General features: G+C 55.7%; 1 protein-coding gene across 1 annotated transcript; it reads right to left on the bottom strand.

The window, feature by feature from the left end:
• Positions 1 to 440: 440 nt before the first annotated feature.
• LYSMD2 (LysM domain containing 2) lies at positions 441 to 12,749 on the bottom strand. Its single transcript, XM_029065036.2, is given in 5 exon segments — positions 441 to 1,258; positions 8,523 to 8,734; positions 8,736 to 8,774; positions 8,776 to 8,820; positions 12,360 to 12,749. Coding segments are annotated over 5 exon segments (738 nt in total). The 3' UTR covers positions 441 to 1,206.
• Between the last annotated feature and the right edge of the window lie 6,831 nt (positions 12,750 to 19,580).

Below are 19,580 nucleotides of genomic sequence, written 5' to 3'. Positions count from 1 at the left end.
CATACTAAGCACTTGGGAGAGTACAATATGACAACAGACAGACACATTCCTGCCCACCACAAGCTCGCAATCCAGAGGGGGAGACAGATGTTAATATAAATAGATAAATTACACTCATATCCATTTGTGCTTTGGGTCGGGAGGGAGGATGAATTAAGAAGCAAGTCAGAGCGGCACAGAAGGGAGTGGGAGGAGAGGAGGGCTTAGTCAAGGGAAGGTCTCTTGGAGGAGATGTGCCTTCAATAAGGTTATGAAGTGGGGGAGAGCAATTGCCTGTCTTATCCCAAAACATCTTGCTAGCGGCACTACTAAATAATTAATAATATTATAAATAATAAATCAAGTGGCCCAGGAAGATTTCGTCACTGACCGCTTCAATGTTTCCTCACTGAGACTCCCCTTTCACGGCACCAGGAGACACAAGCCACTCAAAGAGCAACTGCTTTTTAAACCTTTTTTTTTTTTTAATTTTTTTTTGTATCTTAAATCAAACGACAGACCTTGCACACGAGAAGCTCTTTTTTCAGATGTCGTTACGAAAAGAAAACTAGGGTGCCGTACCTTTACCCCTCATTCCAGAAAAATAGGAGCCGGCGCTCTGCAGGCATAAAGTTTCGTTTCGTTTTCTAATTTCCCCCTCAGACTGTCCCAGCTTCCTTTCCAAAACAGAGAACTGAATGGGGATCTGGCTCTTCACACGCGTAAAACCTTCTCCGACTGGGCCCGGCGGAGACCGAGATGACGACGGCGGTGGTATCCGTTAAGCGCCCGCCACGGGCCGGGCGCCGTCCTAAGCCCCGGGGTTGATGCAGGCGCATCGGGCTGGACGCGGTCGCCAGGGGCGAGGGGGTCGTTAAGCCCTCACGCCTTTCCCCTTGGACGGGACGGGGTTTTCCGATCCTGGTCCCCGCCGGCTCTCTCCGGACCAAATCCGCGAGGTGCGAGGACGCTGGGCGGGAAGGCGGCCCACTGGCTGGGGAAGCCCCGGCCCTTTTAGGGATGCAGGAAAGGCGGACACGGGGAACGAGGCGGAAGGGGACTCATCGCTTCGGCGCGTTTCCGGCCGAGGGCGGACGAGGGGAGCCGGACGGGAGGAGGCCCAAGGCCCGTTTCTTCCTGATCCGTTTCTTCCCGGTCATTCATTTCTTCCTGACGCCGCGTCCCCGGGGCAGTGGGGCGGGGGGCGGGGGAGGTGTAAGTGACCAGCTACATGTGGTAAGAAGACCCTGCGTAAGGACCGTCAGCGGCGTCGGCGTCTCTGGAGAAAAAACGGCAGAACACAGAGGGGGGTCAGGAGCCGCGGGACCCCCGGAAGGCGGCCCAAGCCACGAGCTCGACTGAGGGCGGCGAATAATAATATAATAATAATGGTATTTGTTAAGTGCTTACTAAATGTCAGGCCCCGTACTAAGCGCCGGCGTGGACCCAAGCAAACCGGGTTGGACACATGCGTCTATTTACTGTTGTATTGTGCTCTCCCAAGCGCTGACTACACTGCTTCGCACATAATACGCGCCCGATAAATACGTCTGAATGAGCGAATCGTACTTTCCCGAGCGCTTAGTACGGTGCCCTGCGCACAGTAAGCGCTCAAGAAATACGACCGTCTGGGAAAGCCGGATGGTACTTTCCCGAGTGCTTAGGACAGTGTTCTGCACACAGTAAGCGCTCGAGAAATACAACCGACATACTGTCCGGAAAAGTTGGCCCCGGGGAATCGGGGAGGGAGAAAGGAGGGCTGAGGAGAGCCCGGGCCATGACGAGCCCGACTGGGCTGAGGTCTGGCCGAGCTGAGGGAAGACTAGGCCGAGGGGAACTTCGATCGACCGATAATACCGACTTTTTTTTTTTAACGGTATTTCTGAAGTTCATTCATTCAGCAGTATTTATTGAGCGCTTACTATGTGCAGAGCACTGCATTGACGCTTGGAATGTACAATTCGGCAACAGATAGAGACCGTCCCTGCCCAATGACGGGCTCGCGGTCTAAACGGCGGAGACGGACAGCAAAGCAAAATAGGACAAAACAAAACAAGATATCATCATCAAGATAAATAGAACCGAGGAGATATAGACCTCATTAACAAAATAAATAGGGTCATAAATGATATGTACAAATGCGCACAGTGCTGAGGGGAAGGGAAGGAGGGGAGGAGCAGAGGGAAAGGGGGCTCAGCGGAGGGGAAGTGAAGGGGGAAGGGGGAGCAGAGGGAAAAGGGGGAAGCTCAGTCTGGGAAGGCCTCCTGGAGGAGGTGAGCTCTCAGTAGGGCTCTGAAGAGGGGAAGAGAGTGAGTTTGGCGGAGGTGAGGAGGGAGGGCGTTCCGGGACGGCGGGAGGACGTGGGCCGGGGGTCGACGGCGGGACGGGCGCGAACGGGGGACGGCGAGGAGGTGAGCGGCGGAGGAGCGGAGCGTCCGGCGTGGGGAGTAGAAAGAGAGAAGGGAGGTGAGGTAGGAGGGGGCAAGGGGACGGACAGCCTTGAAGCCAAGGGTGAGGAGTTTTTGTTAAAGCGCTTACTATGTGCCGAGCACCGTACTAAAGCGCTGGGCTCCACACGAGCTTATCAGGTTGGACGGGGGGGGGGGGGGGGCTCCCAGTCAGTCCCCATTTTACAGCCGAGAGAACGGGGAGACACGGAGAAGTGAAGTGAGCCACCCAAGGTCGCACAGCAGACAAGCGGCGGAGCCGGGACTAAGACCCCTGGTCCTATCGACTCCCGGGCCTGTGCTCTATCCACTAGGCCACGCTGCTTCTCACTGAGCTGAGCACCTATTGGGGGGCAGAGCACTGTACTAAGCTTGGAAGAGCACAACCCTGTCAGTGGCATCCCCACCCTGAAGGAACTTACTTTCCAGGCCTCTCTCCCACCTGAAGCCCCTCCACCTCCACCCCTCAGGCCCTCCTCTCTCCCTCCCCACTCCCCAGGCCGGGAGAGGCGGACATTGGTCTGTCAGAAACCCGCGGCGCCACGGTTTCTGAAAATCGGCCAGCACCACTGCGGCTTCAATCGAGTAAATCCTCTGGAAGCGAATGTAGAGGGAGGGCATATTAATAATGAAGCGTCACTGCCATCCAGGGTCCAAAATAGATCTGAGGGGAAACATTGCAGAGCCCTGAGTCACCGAGAATCAGTAACTAGCACGCCATGATGCCCTGTTCCCGGTAAAGAGCAAAACATCCTGCCAATTACATCAGGCAGGGCTTCCTCCCCTCCCCCTTCCTCTCCCCGACCCTTTTTTTAAGGTAATCGTGAAGCGCTTCCTCTGTGCCGGGCACTGTACTAAGCACTGGGGTAGGCAGAAGCTAATCGGGCTGGACGCGGTCCCCGAGCCACGCGGGGCTCACGGTCGTCATCCCCATTTTATCGACGAGGTGAACGGGGGCCCTGAGGAGTTAAGTGACTTGCCCGCGGTCGGACAGCGGATAAAGCGGTAGAGCTGGGATGAGAGGCCAGGTCCTTCTGACTTCAAGGCCCCGGGCTCTATCCACTATGCCATGCTGCTCTATCTACCCCAGGGCTCAGCACAGTGCTCGGCCCAGAGAAATGGCTTGATAAATGCCATTTTAATCATCGTGATAATTACGGTCACGTGAATCGGCTTTGGCTAAACCTTCAGTCGGGGGGGGGGAGTGCCGTTCTGTTGCTCCACCCTGGATCTTAGCTGCGATTTGTTTTGCGTCAGGGCCAATTCTTTTGGAACAGCAGGGAAAACTAAACACTGAGGCAATGGTAGGGTTATTAATAATAATAATAGTGGCATTTGTTAAGTGCTTACTATGTGCCTAGCACTGTTCTAAGAGCTGGGGTAGATACAAGGCGATCCGGTTGGACCCGGTCCCTGTCCCACGTGGGGCTCCCTGTCTTCACCTCCATTTTCCAGATGAGGTAACTGAGGCCCAGAGAAACGAAGTGACTTGCCCAAGGTCACACAGCAAAGTGGCATTTGTTAGGCACTTCCTATATGCCAGGCACTGTACTAAGCACTGGGGTAGATACAAACTAATCAGGTTGGACTCAGTCCCTGTCCCACGTGGAGCTCACTATCTTAATCCCCATTTAACAGATGAAATAACCGAGGTACAGGAGACAAGTGGCGGAGCAGGGATTAGAATCCAGATCTTTCAGACTCCCGGGCCAGTGGTCTATCCACCAGGCCACGCTGCTTCTCTTCCCCCACTCCCTTCTGCGTCGCCCTAGCGTTAGGATTGGCTCCCTTTTTTCACCTCGCACTCAGCCCCACAGCGTTTATGTGCCTCTCTGCAATTTCTTTGTTTCTATTAACGTCTGTCTCCCCCGTCTAGACCATAAACTCATTATGGGCGGGAAGGTGTCTACCAACTCTGTTACACTGTATTCTCCCAAGCCCCTAGAACGACGCTCTGCGCAGGATAAGCGGCTCAATAAATCCGACTGTTCCGACGCAACTGAGAGAGAGTTTGGCCTAGTGGACGGAGCGCAGGTCTGCGCCTCAATCACCTCATCCGGAAAATCAATCAACCGGCGGCATTTATCGAGCAATTACGGGGTTTAAGGACTTGGGGAGTACAACATAAAAGAGTTGGTGGACACGGTCCCTGCCCACAGTGAGATTAAAGCTGTGACCCCCTCTGTGGCCCATGGATTGTGTCCAACCTCTTTATCTCTTATAATAATAAATAATGATGGTATTTAAGTGCTTACTGTCCAGGCCCTGTACTAAGCGTTGGGATGGATCCAAACAAATCGAGTTGGACACAGTCCCTGCCCCTCGTGGGGCTCACGGTCTCAAACCCCATTTTACAGATGAGGGAACTGAGGCCCAGAGAAGCGATGTGACCTACCCAAGGTCACCCAGCAGACAAGTGGCGGGGCCGGGATCAGAACCCATCACCTTCTGATTCCTAGGCACGTGCTCCATCCACTAACGCCCCGCTGCTTCTTCTTTATCTACTCCAGCGCGTAGTACAATGTCTGGCACGTAGTAAGCACTTAGCAAATATCGTTAAAACTACTCCTATTCCTCCTCCTCCTCCTAATAATAATGACGACAATGTGCCAAGCATCGTACCAAGCCCTGGAGTGGATACAAGATAATGAGGTCGGATACAATCCCTGTCCCACGTGGTAGATTAAGTCTAAGGGGGAGGGAGAGCAGGTATTGAATCCCCATTTTACAGATGAGGAAACTAAAGCCCAGAGAAGGGAAATGGATTGCCCAAGGTCACGCAGCAAGCAAATGGTAGACTTGGGATGATAATAATAATTATGTTGGTATTTGTTAAGCGCTTACTATGTGCAGAGCACCGTTCTAAGCGCTGGGGGAGATACAGGGTAATCAGGTTGTCCCACGTGAGGCTCACCATCTTAATCCCCATTTGACAGATGAGGTAGCTGAGGCACAGAGAAGTGAAGCGACTTGCCCACAGTCCCACAGCTGACAAGTGGCAGAGCCGGGATTCGAACCCATGACCTCTGACTCCCAAGCCCGGGCTCTTAGAACCCAGATTCCTCTGACTCCCAGGCCTGGGTTCTTTCCACTAGGCAACACCGTTTCTCCTTCCCCTCGCTTTCACTATTCCTCCTATTCCTCCTCCGACCCACGGCGACGCCACGGACACGTCCCTCCCGGAACGCCCCGCTCGCCATCTGCGATCGTTCTGGGAGTGGATCCGGAGAGTCTTCTTGGTAAAAATCTGGAAGTGGTTTACCATCGCCGCCTTCCGCGCAGTAAACCCGAGTCTCCGCCCTCAAATCTCTCCCGTGCCGGGGGGAGTTTTGACGTGGAGCAGATGGCCTGCCGCTCGCTAGCCACTGGCCAAGCTAGGAATGGAATAGACAGGCCTCTGCTCGATTCTCCCTCCCGTAGCCGAGACCGGTAGAGGACTGGAAACTCTCCGGCTGCAGCCCCGAGAGGGGACTATTACTGCAGTTACTATTAATGATACTATAATGACGTCATTTGTTAAGCGCTTACCGTGTGCCGATCGCTGTTCTAAGCGCTGGGGTAGATGCAAGGTAATCAGGCTGTCCCACGTGGGGCTTACGGTCTAAATCCCCATTTTACAGGCGAGGTAAGGGAGGCACAGAGAAGTGAAGTGACTCGCCGGAAGGCCGGGCTCTTTCCGTTAAGTCACGCTGCTTCTCTTACCCCTCTTCAAATCCCTCCTTAAAGCTCACCTCCTCCAAGAGGCCTTCCCAGACTGAGCTCCCCCCTCTTTCCCTCTACCCCCCCTTCACCTCTCCGCAGCTAAACCCTCTTCTCCCCTCTTTCCCTCTCCTCCTCCCCCCTCCCGTCCCATCCCCTCGGCACCGCACTCGTCCGCTCGACTGTATATATCTTCATCACCCTGTTTATTTTGTTTAATGAGCTGTACATCACCCTGATTCTATTTATTTGCCATCGGCTTTTATGAGACGTTCTTCCCCTCGACTCTATTTACTGCCATCGTTCTCGTCTGCCCGTCTCCCCCGATCAGACCGTAAGCCCGTCAGAGGGCAGGGACCGTCTCTATCTGTTACCGATTTGTCCATTCCAAGCGCTTAGTACAGCGCTCTGCACAGAGTAAGCGCTCGATAGATACTATTGAATGAATGAATGAATACTACAACCGAGTAGGGCACAGACATGAATTTTCAGAGCAACGCCGACGAACGAGGGAAGGTCAAGGCGGGGGAACAGAGAAAGGAAAAGCAGGGCAGGATGTGGTTCAGAGCGGGTTCTTCGTAAACTGAACTCAACTTTCTCTTCGGATTGCTTTCAAACGGCACCCCTACGGTGCAGAGGCGTGCTAGACGGCGAATTCCCACCTGTGTACTTTCTTCTAGCGTTCAGTACAGTGCTCTGTACACTATAAGCACTCAATAGGCATTACTACTACGCCGAGCAGCAAGCCTCAGATTTACGCTCACCTTCGGCTCTTGGATCTATACAGGTCCTCACTTGTACCTCCTTTTTTAACGTTTTTTTCCCAGCGCTTATTAGGTACCAGGCACTGGACTGAGCGCTGGGGTAGATTCCAGCTAATCAGGTTGGACCCAGTCCCCGTCCCGCCTGGGGCTCACAGTCTTCATCCCCATATTACAGATGAGGTGACCGAGGCCCAGAGAGGTGAAGTGACTGGCCCAAGGTAACAGAGGAGGCAAGGGGCAGAGCCGGGATCAGAACCCAGCTCCCAGGCCCCTGCTCTTTCCACTGGGCCACGCTGCCTCTCCTGTGGGCAGCCTGCTTCCGAAACCCTCTTAAAAAGTCCACCTTCTCCGAGAAGCCTTCCCCAAATAATTCACAACAGCCCTAAGGGCTACCCTTCTCACTTTGGCATCCTATTTTGGCGGAGTCAGAAGGTCATGGGTTCTAATCCCGGCTCCGCCATTTGTCTGCTGTGTGGCCATGGGCAAGTCACTTCACCTCTCTGGGCCTCAGTTCCCTCATCTGTAAAATGGGGATTCAGACCGTCAGCCTCCCGAGGGGACGGCGTCCAACCTGATCACCTCCTATCTATCCCAGTGCTTAGAACAGTGCCTGGCACATAGTAAGCGCTTAACAAATACCGTCATCATCAATACACCTCGTACCTACATGTAGGGTTTTCCTTTGGATTTTCACTTGTCTCCAGGGGCCCATTCTGTTACTTCATCCTGCTGGCAGAGAACCACTTCCCGTAATAGCCTCCTCCGTCTGCTATTTTGCCAATCGCTTCGGCCTGCGGGTTTCCCAGAGAGGGGCAACACGGTTCAGTGGACGGAGCACGGGCCCGGGAGTCGGAAGGACCCGGCTCTAATCCCGGCTCCACCGCCTGTCTGCTCCGCGTGACCTCGGGCAAGTCGCCGACTCCTCCGGGCCTCGGTTCCCTCAACTGTAAAATGAGGATGAAGGCGGTGAGCCCCGTGTGGGACGGGGACTGTGTCCAACCCGAGTGATTTCTATCTACCCCAGCGCTCGGTGCCTGGCACCTAGCAAGCGTTTAGCTAATACCATTAAAAAAAAGGGAGGGGGGAGCACAGACATTAGAAAGCAAGAGCCGAACAAAAACGGAACGTGCGTACGGATAAATGAGAGATGGATGAATGAAAATCTGTCCGCAGACAAGGCAGCACCCATGACTCCGGAAGCTTCTGCTCTGGGCAAACAGAGACGTCCCCCGTCGGTGAAGAGCCCGTTCCGCCGTTCCCGTCCTTCCCCTCGTGGCCAAAGAGATTAAGCTTCTTTAGCCTATCTTGGGGCCTTTCATTCATTCGCTCATTCGATTCACTCGCATTTATCGAGCGCGTACTGGGTGCGGAGCACTGTGCTGAGCGCTTGGGAGGGGACAACAGAACAATAATCGGCCACGTTCCCCGCCCGCGACGAGCTTACGGTCCAGAGGGGGGTCTCGTCTGAAGGTCGCCCTCGGCCTCTCCGCGCCCGGTTGGTGCCCGATTAATCCGGCCCAGGCCCCGACCGAAGGGAAGCCCAGAAACAGGACCGGGAGAAGATTCGGCTCGGCAAAGGAGGAGACACCGCGTGACGAGTTCCCCCTCACACCGTCCCCGTCGTCGGCTTTACCTGCTCTCTCCTTTGAGCTTTCCTGGCGGCCCGCGTGGACAGTCGATCTGCAGATCCAGCTTCTGCAGGAAATCTCTGGCGGACAACTCCTCGGCTTGGCCGGTCCGGATCTTCCGGGGCCCGAGGGCCGGGAGGGGAGCGGCCGCCACTCCAGCCGCGTCTTCCGCTGAGGGGCAGGGGGAGTCGAGTCCGTTGAACGGCGACGGCTTCTCGAGAGGGCACTGGGATGTTCAAGGTCTCCTTCAGGAAGATGGCAATCGTTGGTGAAGAGTTTGTTTGCCCTTTTGATTTGTTCCATCTGAAACGAGGAAAAGAAGAATCCCTCAGTGGATGGAAGCCGCCTGGCCTAGTGGATAGAAGCCCCGGGCCCCAGAGTCAGAAGGACCTGGGTTCTAATGGCGGCCCGCCCTCCTCTGCTGCGTGACCCTGGGCGAGTCACTTCATTTCTCTAGGTCTCAGTTTCCTCATCTGTAAAAAGGGGATGAAGACTGTGAGCCCACGTGGGGCAGGGTCGCTGTCCACCTGATTCGCTTTTATCTACCGCAGAGCTTATGAACAGTGCTTGACACGTGGTAAGGACTTTACAAATACCACGTCACCCGTTATTATTATGATGATGATGGTGATCCTATTTGTGATAAGTGCTTACTACGTGCCACACACCACGCTAAGCGTTGGGGGACCAGTCCAGATGGCTCAGAAGCGGAATGGCCTTAGTGGCTAGAGCACAGGCCTGGTATTCAGAAGGACCCGGATTCTAGTCCTGGCTCTGCCGCGTATCCGCTGCATGACCAGGGGAAGTCGCTTCCACGTCCTCTCTCTGCCTCAGTCACTTCATCTGGAAGACGGGGATTAAGGCCGTGAGCCTTATGTGGAGCAGGAACTGTGTCCAAACCAATTAACTTGTACTCACCCCAGTGCTTAGTAGAGTGCCTGGCACATAATTAGTGCTTCACAATACCACAGTAATTATAGTAGGTTGGACAGTTCTGTCCATCGATCAATCAATCAATCATATTTATTGAGAGCTTGCTGTGTGCAGAGCACTGGATTAAGCACTGGGGAGAGGACAAGGTAAGAATGTTATCAGAGTTGGTAGACACGCCCCGCCCACAAGGAGCTTCCAGTTTAGAGGGGAGACGGACGTGGATATAAATAAATAAATTCCGTGTCTTCCGCGATCATCTCTACCAGATCTGTTGTATTGCGCGCCTCCCAAGCGCTCAGCACGGCGTTCCGCTCATTGTGGGCAGGGAATATGGTCATACCACTCCGGCGTATTCCACTCTCCCAAGTCCTTACTAGGTGCCAAGCACTACACTAAAGCACCGGGGTAGATACGCGATAATCGGGTCCACATGGCGCTCGCGAGGTCCTAAGTAGAAGGATGACAGATCCTGAATCCTCATTTCGCAAGTGAGGGAACCTGGGTACGGAGAAGTTAAAGGACTTGCCCGAGCTCAGCCAGAAGTAAGTGGCAGAGTCGGGATTAGAACCCGAGTCCGCTGACACCCAGTGCTCTTCCTACTAGGCCACACGCTTCCCCACGCTGGGGCAGTCTAAAGGGATGTATGGGGGATTCCGGAAGGAGCAGGGGGATGGGGGCGAGGGGCAGGGTGTTCCTGTCAGTGACCCAAAAAGGCAGGTCCACGAGCCACGCAATGGCGACAAGAACACGGAAAGAAGACGGATAGAGGGGTGACTGGAGGGACAACAGGGTTATAACAAAGAAACAGATCACCCCACCACCACCAGGAAGTCCGCTGACATTGGCAAAACGGAAGGGGCAGGAAAACCTCCCCCCAACAATCAGTCCAAGAATAATGAAAACAATAATAATAATAATAATGATAACGACGGTATTCGTGAAGCACTTACAATGTGCCCGTCCCATGTGGGGCTCGCAATCTTAATCCCCATTTTACGGATGAGGTAACTGAGAAGTGAAGCCGCTTGCCCAGGGTCACCCAGCAGACGAGCGGCGGAGCCAACATCAGGGCTCGGGTCCTTCTGACTCCCGGGCCCGGGCTCTGGCCACCGAGCCACGCTCCTGACCCGACCGTGCCCCTTTTGCAAGGACGGCACAAGACTCCCCAACCAGGGGAAGACCCCAAAATATGCAGACACGCCTCAGGGATGCCCTGGACCCCCCGGGACGGACCTCAGAGGCGAGGCTGTCCACCTTCGGGTCGGAACCGGGGAAGGGCAAGGGGTGTTGGAAGATGTAATGGTCTCCACTGGTCCACGCATCAGTGGAGAGGTGAGCCAATCTTGCCATCTCGTTCTTCGATCGGTAATTATACCGGGCAATGGGTGGGTTCCTTCCCTTTTTTTTTGGGGGGGGGGGTGGGAGGCGTCCTCTTTTAGGAACCCCTGTACGTCGGCGACAGCGCTCCGCACACGGTAAGCACTCCATCAATAGCACCGACGGGCCGATTCGCCGGCCCGGTGTCCATCCGATTCTCTCGTATTCGTTCATTCGTTCACTAGCATCTGTCGAGCGCTTACTACGTGCAGAGCACTGCACTAAGCGCATGGAACGTACAAATCGGCGACGGATAGACAGTCCCCGCCCTTCGACGCGCTTACGGTCTAATCGTATCTACCTGTGCTTTAGCACACGGTGAGCCTGAAAAAATCCCACAGTGATTATCACTGTTGATAAATATTCTCCCCGACAGCTGCTTTTTCATCTGATATCTATGTCCGGAAACATTTTCCTCTTATTCAAATGCACTACGCTACAGCGTTCTCATTATAATCTCCTAACTGTTTCCGGGTCACGCAGAAGCGTCGTCTCAAGAGGCATTCGGTCTAAGGCCGCGCTCCGTGAATCCCCGGTCTCATTCCGACGTCCGTCGGGCACTTACCCTACGCCGGGGCACCGTACTAGCTCTAGGGTAGATACGATCTAATCGTCGGATGCGGTCCGCGTCCCACTTGCGGCTCAGGGTCTTCATCCCCATTTTACGGGCGAGCCGACCAAGGCGTCGACGAGCGAAGCGACTCGCCCGAGATCACCCGCAGTCCATGGGACCGGGACGGCGTCCAACCCGATCGGCCTGTATCCTCCCGGCGCTCAGTACGGGGCCCGGCACGTTGGAGGGGCTTAACGTATATCAACGATCACCGTCATCGGCCATATCACGGTCCGGGTACGGCGGAGGGGGTGACCCTCCACAGGGGTCCCCCGTCCGTGGCCTAGGCAACAGCCGTCGTCTCGCCTCCCGGAAGGCGCCGGGCGGCATTCATTTCTGAGCACGGGGGAGAACCCCCAGGACCCGAAACCCGGCCGGGGAGCGGGCGAGGGGTTTCACGGGGGAGGCCCGCGTCCCCTCGCGGGCCGGGAACCCGACCGTCCGCGGTGGGATCGTCCTCTCCGGGCGCTCCCGCGGGGCCGGATCCGCTTCGGGGTCAGACGAAGGCCCCGTCTTCCTCCGGCCGGAGGGCAGGCGACGCCGGGTCCGCGCCTCGACGAGGGTGGACGGTCCCCGACGGGCTGGGCCCCGGGGGCCCCGGGGAGCCCGGAGGTCGGCACCGGTTTGACCCGGTCTTGCGACACACCCGGGGCCCCCCGAAACGGGGAAGGCGGGGGGCGAGAATTCCGACGGAGAATTCTCCTTAGGGCGATGCCTGTCGATGCCTCCTCTTTCCTCGTTCTGGGGTGTGGGCGGGGACCGGCCCTGTCGCTCACTCGTAACTTTCCCGGGCTAGTCCAGCGCTCCGCGCAGAGTGAGCGCTCGGTAAATTCCATGGTAAACGAAGGCCCGGGACTTTGGGGGCCCGGGGCGGGGGAGGTCCCGGGGGAAGGGGGCGGGCGGCGGCCCCCGCACTCACCGTGACCCCGAACTTGAGGGCGATGCCCTGCCGGGTGTCCCCGGCGACCACCCTGTGCCGCAGGTAGCGCTGGGGGGGGGGGGGGGGGCGGGCGGCGGCCGTGCTGCCGTAGGAGCGGGTCTTGGTGCGGGCCAGGACCAGGCACAGCTCCCCGGCCCCTTCCTCCTCCTCCTCCCGCTCCTCCCGCTCCTCCCGCGGCGGCGGCGGGGCGGAGGCGGCGCCGGGGCCGGGGCCGGGGCCGGGCCCGCCATGGAGCCTCACCGGGCAGCGGGCAGCGGGCAGCGGGCACCGACCCGCCGAGCAGCCCAACACCGACCGAGGCGCCGGCGGGCGGGAAGGGCGGGCGGGAAGGGCAAGAGGAAGGGGCTCCTCCCTCTCCTCCTCCCCCATCCTCCTCCTCCTCCTCCTCCTCCTCCATCCTCTCCTCCCTCTTCCTCCCTCCCTCTCCTCGCCCCCATCCCACCCTTCCCTCCCCTGCCTCTCTCCCTCCTCCTCCCCTCGCCCATCCTCTTCCTCCCTCCCTTTCTCCCTCCCCATCCTCCTCCTCCCCATCCTCCTCCCTCCTCCCTCTCTCCTCCCTCCCCTTCCATCCTCTTCCCTCCCTCCCATCTCCCTCCTCCCCTCCCCACTCCCTCTCCCATCCTCCTCCTTCCCCACCTTCCTCCTCCTCTTCCTCCATCCCCCTCCCCATCTTCCTCCCCCTTCCCATCCTCCCCTCCCCTCTCTATCTCCCCCCTCCCTCCTCTTCCCCCCACCCCCTCCTCCCCTCCCCTCCTCCTCCCGCTCCCACTCCCTCTCCCATCCTCTTCCTCCCCTCTCTATCTTTCCCCTCCCATCCTCCTCTTTCCTCTCTCCTCTCTCCCATCCTCCTCCTTCCTCCTCCCTCTCTTCCCCTTCCCCATCCTCTTCCTCCCCTCCCCATCTCCCTCCTCCCCCCCATCTCCCTCCTCCTTCTCCCCCCACCTCCCTCCCCACCTCCCTCTCCCATCCTCCTCCTCCCCCTCCCTATCTTCCCCCCCCACCTCCCTCCTCCCCATCCCCCTCCTCCTCCCTTTCCTCCTCCTTCCCCATCCTCCTCCTCCTCCTCCTCCTCCTCCCCCAACCTCCTCCTCCCTCAACCTCCTTCTCCCCCGCCCCTCTCCCTCCTCCCCCGCCTCCCCTTCCTCCTCCCCATCGTGAGAAGCAGCGTGGCTCAGTGGAAAGAGCCCGGGCTGGGGGAGCCAGAGGTCGTGGGTTCTGATCCCGGCTCTGCCACTCGTCAGCCGCGTGACCTTGGGCAAGCCACTTCGCTTCTCTGGGCCTCCGCGACTTCATCTGGAAAGTGGGGATTAAGACTGTGAGCCCCGCGTGGGACAACCCGATGACCTTGTATCACCCCCAGCGCTTAGAACAGCGCTTGGTGCTCCTCCCCCTCGCCATCCTCCTCTTCCTCCTCACCTCTCTCCTTCCTCTCCCATCCTCTTCCCCGCCTCCCTCTTCCTTCCCTCCCCATCTGCCTCCTCCCCCGCCTCCCCCCTGGCGTCCTTCCCACCTCCCTCCCCCTTTCCTCTCCCGTCTTCCTCACTTCCCTCCCGCCCTCCAACTCCTCCGTCCGCGCGGGCCTGGGAGTCAGAAGGTCGTGGGTTTTAATCCCGGCTCTGCCACTTGTCTGCTGGGTGACCCTGGGCAAGTCACTTCACTTCTCTGGACCTCAGTTCCCTCATCTGGAAAACGGGGATTGAGACTGTGAGCCCTATGGGGGACAGGGACTGCGTCCAAACTGAGTTACTTGTGTCCACCCCAGCGCTTAGTACAGTGCCTGGCACATAGTAAGCACTTCACAAATACCACAATTATTATTATCTCCCTCCTTCTTTCCCGCCTCCTCCATCCCCTTCTGTCTCCCCCTCTAGACCATAAGCTCGTTGTGGGCAGGCAATGTGTCTATTGTTTTATTGTACTCTCCCAAGTGCTTAGTGCGGTGCTCTGCACACAGTAAGCGCTCAATAAATACGATTGAATGAATGAATGAATTCCCCCTCACCCTTTCCATCCCCCCCAACTCCCACCGCACCCTTCCCATCCCACCAGCTTCATTGGCGGGGACAGGACATGGGCGCTGGGCATCAGTGGCCTTGCCCAGAAATTCCAATCCCATCTTTTTTTCTTCCACTCTATCTTCCTTTCACTGAAAACCTGGTCAAGGCCTAAAGTCGGCCCCAAGGATGGAGAGACTCGTTCAGGTCACCCACTGAGATCCTCCGTCAGACCATCAGGGAACCCTCATCCTCCTCCTCGTCCTCCTTTTCCCCCTTCTCCTCATCCCCCTCTTCCTGCTCCTTCTCTCTTCCCCCCACCCCTTTCTCCTTTTTCTCATCCTCTTCCTCATTCTCCTCCTCCTCCTCCTCCTCTTCCTCCTTTCCCCCCTTCTCCTCCTCCCTCTTCTCCTCCTCCTCTTTCTCTTCACCCCCCCCCCTTTTCTCATCCTTCTCCATCTCCAGGAAAACTTTGACTGAGGGAGAGCAGGAGCCCCAGGCTAGGTCAGGCCAATCCAGGGTCTGCAGAGGGAAGTAAAGTTACCCGGAGGGGTCAGGGGCTTCCAATCCAGCCCGTCCCCAGAGGGGCAGGGAAATCCCCCTCCACCAACTTCCTCCCCAAAGGCCCTGCTGAGAGCCAAGTCATAAAGACCAGGCGCCTGTGAGCAAGCTGCCCATGACTAAGGCCCACGAGCCATCCATCCATCCATCCATCCATCCATCCATCCATCCATCCATCCATCCCCTGGCCCAGGGATCCCAGGACTGGAGAGCTCAGACCCACTTCCTCGGAGTTAGAATCCTAATAATAATAATAAGAATGTTGGTATCTGTTAAGCGCTTACTACGTGCGGAGCACTGTTCTAAGCGCTGGGGTAGACGCAGGGGAATCAAGTTGTCCCACGTGGGGCTCACGGTCTTAATCCCCGTTTTACAGATGAGGTAACTGAGGCACAGAGAAGTGAAGTGACTTGTCCACACGGCCGACGAGTCGCAGAGCCGGGATTCGAACCCATGACCTCTGACTCCAAAGTCCGGGCTCTTGCCACAGAATCATGCTGCTTCAACCTCTACAACCTCACCTCCCTCCTCATCCCTAACCTTCTTCTTTCATTCATTCATTCAATAGTATTTATTGAGCGCTTACCATGTGCAGTTTTCTTGTCCACAGGCTGCCCCAACCCCTTCTTTCTGGCCCGCCCAGCTTCCGGTGGGAAGGAATTCTGCTGTGGAGCCTTCCTTTCCAACACTAAACTCTGAAATTGTTTTGAAGGGCCACAGGTTTTGGGGAATGGGAACTCCGTTTCCTTCCTTCAATCGTATTTATTAAGCTCTTACCGTGTGCAGAGCACTGTACTAAGCGGTTGGGAAAGTACAATACAACAATAAAGAGTGACAATGGGATGGTCTCTATTTGTTGCTGAATTGTACTTTCCAAGTGTACAGTAAGCGCTCAATAAATACAATCGAATGAATGAATGAATGAATCCCCGCCCACAACAAGCTCACAGTCTACATTGCTCTAATAATAATAATAATAATAACATTTATGGAATTCCTTGAACACATACTGTGAGCCAACTCTGAGACTGATACGAGATGACTAGATCAGATACGGTGTCTATTCCAAACGGGGTTCATAATCTAAAAGAGGAAAAAGAGGTTATCTTATGCTCATTTTTCCGATGAGGAAATGGAGGGCTTCGAGAGGTTAAGAGACTTACTAAGACCAGGCGGCAGGTCAGGAGCAGAACTGAGACCAAGAAGCCAGATCTCCAACTTCCAGACCGATGCTCTTTCTCCTAGGCCACACGCCTACCAACTGTCCCTAAGCGGCACCTAGGTGCTCAGATCTCATTTGGGAGCGTTGTCCGGCGGAGGCAAGAGGCTTCCCCGAAACTCTAATAATTGCAGTATGTGTTAAGCGCTTACTATGTGCCAGGCACTGTACCGGAGCCGGCGGCGGGGGGGTGGGGGGTGGGGAATACAAGCAGGTCGGATTGGACACGGTCCCTGTCCCACATGGGGCTCACAGTCTTAATCCCCATTTTACAGCTGAGGTAACTGAGGCCCAGAGAAATGAAGTGACTTGCTCAAGGTCACCAGCGAACACGGACTGTATCCAACCTGATTAGCTTGAATCTCTCCCAGTGCGGTGCCTGGCACATAGTAAGCGCTTGACAAATACCATTAAAAAAAACCCCTTCCAAACAAAAAACAGAGTTTGGCATTGTCATTGCTGCGGAGTCCATTGGGTATCTTCCTTGTGTGTGTGACAAGATAAGTGGGGGCTCTTTGGCTAGTGTGCAAGAGGGGGAGTCGGGAAACAGGGACGCTTGAAGCAATACTTTCCCAGGATGGCAATCCCCTAGGAGGTGAGGTGATCTGAAGTACAGGCAAGAAGGTGGTCAGGCCAGGTGGAAAGAGTGGGCCTGGGAGTCAGCGGACCTGGGTTCAAATCTCGCTCCGCCCCTTGTCCGCTGTTAACTTGAGCAAGTCACTTCGCTTTTCTGTGCCTTAGTTACCTCACCTATAAAATGAGGATTAAAACCGGGAGCCCGTTAAGAGACAAGAACTGTGTCCAGCCCTGTATCTACCCCAGCTCTTAGCAGTGTCTGACACATAATAAGTGCTCAATAAATACTATTTTAAAAAAAGTACTTGTTTTCCTTCCTACTTAGACTGCGAGCCTCATGTGAGACAGGGACTGTATCCAACTCGATTAACTTGTATCTTCTCCAGCATTTTAATCAGTGCTGGACACATAGTAAGTGTTTAACAAATGCCATGATAAATTAAAATTCAAAATAATAGAGGGGGGGTCCTGAGAAAGGAAGTACGGAGAACTGAGGGCTGAGAAAGGGGTGTCCAACAGATATGGCAGGGCTAATGCTAGGTTTGGTTACGGGTGCTTTCATATAGGAGAAAAGGGTGCGTTTGTGTGTGTTTGTGTGTGTGTGTTCTGGGCTAGGTATCCCCGCATGAAGACTGGGGTCTTGACAGGTCCTTGGGGGGAGCGTGCCAGCCGGGTGGTGGATCTCCAGGTGGCAGTCCTGGGGCAGACAAGAAGCTTCCCAGGAAGTGAGGATCTGATCCAGGATGGCGGGGAGAGGAGAGGAAGACCACCCCTGGGCGCTTGCCGTGGGGCCCTGGCAGGCTGAGCACTGGCAGTGACTTTTCCTTTTTTTAATGGTATTTGTTAAGCCCTTACCAGGTGCCAGGCCCTGTACTAAGCTCTGGCGTAGATATAAGCTAATCAGGTTGGACACAGTCCCTGTCCCACATGGGGTTCGCACTCTTAATCCCCATTTGACGGACGAGGGAACCGAGGCCCAGAGAAGTGAAGTGATTTGCCCAAGGTCACCCAGCAGACAAGAGGCGGAGCCGGGATTAGAAGCCAGGTCCTTCTGAGTCCCAGCCCAGGCTCTATCCACTAGGCCTCACTGTTGGACTCTGGGGAGCAAGGAGAGAGCGCAGAACCTGGTTCAGGGCGGGTGGACCCAGGCGATCTGCAATTTAAGAAGTTTCAGGTTAGGACAGCTAGGATTTACACCCTTTGTACAATCACCTTCGCAGGTAGGTCGGTTTTGACTTGATTAAACGCCGGTTCCTTTATGACCGCAGCCACGGGGCCACTGGGCAGACCATAGAGGTTCCACAGGAAACGCACGGAGATGGGGAAGGAGTGTGGCCTAGTGGAGAGAGCATGGATCTGGGAGTCAGAGGATCTTTGTTCCCATCCCAGCTCTGCCACTTGCCTGCTGTGGGACCTTGGGCAGGTCGCTTCACTTCTCTGGGCCTCAGTTCCCTCATCTGGAAAATGGGGATGAAGACCCTGAGCCCCATGTGGGACAGGGACCGTGCCCAACCCGATTTCTTTGTATCCACCCTAGGGCTTGGCAATGATAATAATGTTGGTATTTGCACATTTGTTGCTATGTGCAGAGCACTGTTTTAAGCGCTGGGGGAGATACAGGGTCATCAGGTTGTCCCACGTGAGGCTCACAGTCTTCATCCCCACTTTAAAGATTCGAGTACGGCTCAGTGGGAAGAGCCCGGGCTTTGGAGTCAGAGGTCATGAGTTCGAATCCCAGCTCTGCCACTTGTCAGCTGTGTGACTGTGGGCAAGTCACTTCACTTCTCTGGGCCTCAGTTACCTCATCTGTAAAATGGCCATTAAGACGGTGAGCCCCATGTGGGACAACGTGATTCCCCTATGTCTACCCCGGCGCTTAGAACAGTGCTCTGCACCTAGTAAGCGCTTAACAAATACCAACATTATCATTATTATTATGATGATGATAGCTGGGGAATACTGGGAGTTCTGGCCTCATCTCCCCTAGGGTGGCTGGAGTTGGGGCCCAGCCACTGGGCTGTGGCTCCAGCCCCCGCCTCACCCAAGCCCCCAGCCTCCTGCCAGGGCGGCACCCCCGGTCCGAGGGCTATGGCCGGGCCCGGGGCCCCTCCCCAGGTGGCCTTTAACCTCCTCACCCCGACCCCACCCAGTAGTTCACATGTCCTGCCAGGAACAGAAGCAGAAGTGTGGGCTGGGGGCAGGGAGGGGAGGAAGTGAGGGTGTACGGAATTCCCCTTCTTGGGCCCGGGCCAGAGCGGCCTCCTTGAGACTGACCGATGAGCGCGGGTGCTCTCGCCCTCGCCCGACCCGGCTAGCCCGGATACTCCTGCCTCGCGGTCGAGCCTGGTCAATAATAATAATAACGATGGCATTTGTTAAGCGCTTACTACGTACAAAGCACTGTTCTAAGTGCCGGGCACTGTTCTAAGCACCGGACGCTGTTCTAAGCGCTGGATTAGCTCGCCGTGGGTAGGGAATATGCCTGTTATTTTGTCTATTTGTCTGCTGTGTGACCTGGGGCGAATCACTTCATTTCTCTGGGCCTCAGTTACCTCATCTCTGTAAAATGAGGATTAAGACCGTGAGCCCCATGTGGGACAGGGATCGTCTTCAACCTGACTTCAACCAAGCGCTTAGTATAGCGCTCTGCACATAGTAAGCGCTCAATAAATACTATTGAATGAAAATACTATTAAATGAAATTCCTTGCACCCACCCCAGCACTTTCTACAGTGTTTGACGCACAGTAAGCCCTTAATAAGTACTATTATTATATTGTCCCCTCCCAAGTGCTTAGTACAGTGCTCTGCACACAGCGAGCACTCAATAAACACGACCGACTGACTGGAG

This window comes from Ornithorhynchus anatinus, chromosome 5, assembly GCF_004115215.2.
Source record: "Ornithorhynchus anatinus isolate Pmale09 chromosome 5, mOrnAna1.pri.v4, whole genome shotgun sequence".
Classification (NCBI taxonomy): domain Eukaryota; kingdom Metazoa; phylum Chordata; class Mammalia; order Monotremata; family Ornithorhynchidae; genus Ornithorhynchus; species Ornithorhynchus anatinus.
Note: the sequence above shows the minus strand (reverse complement) of the source record. Positions and strands in the feature narration are given on the sequence as shown.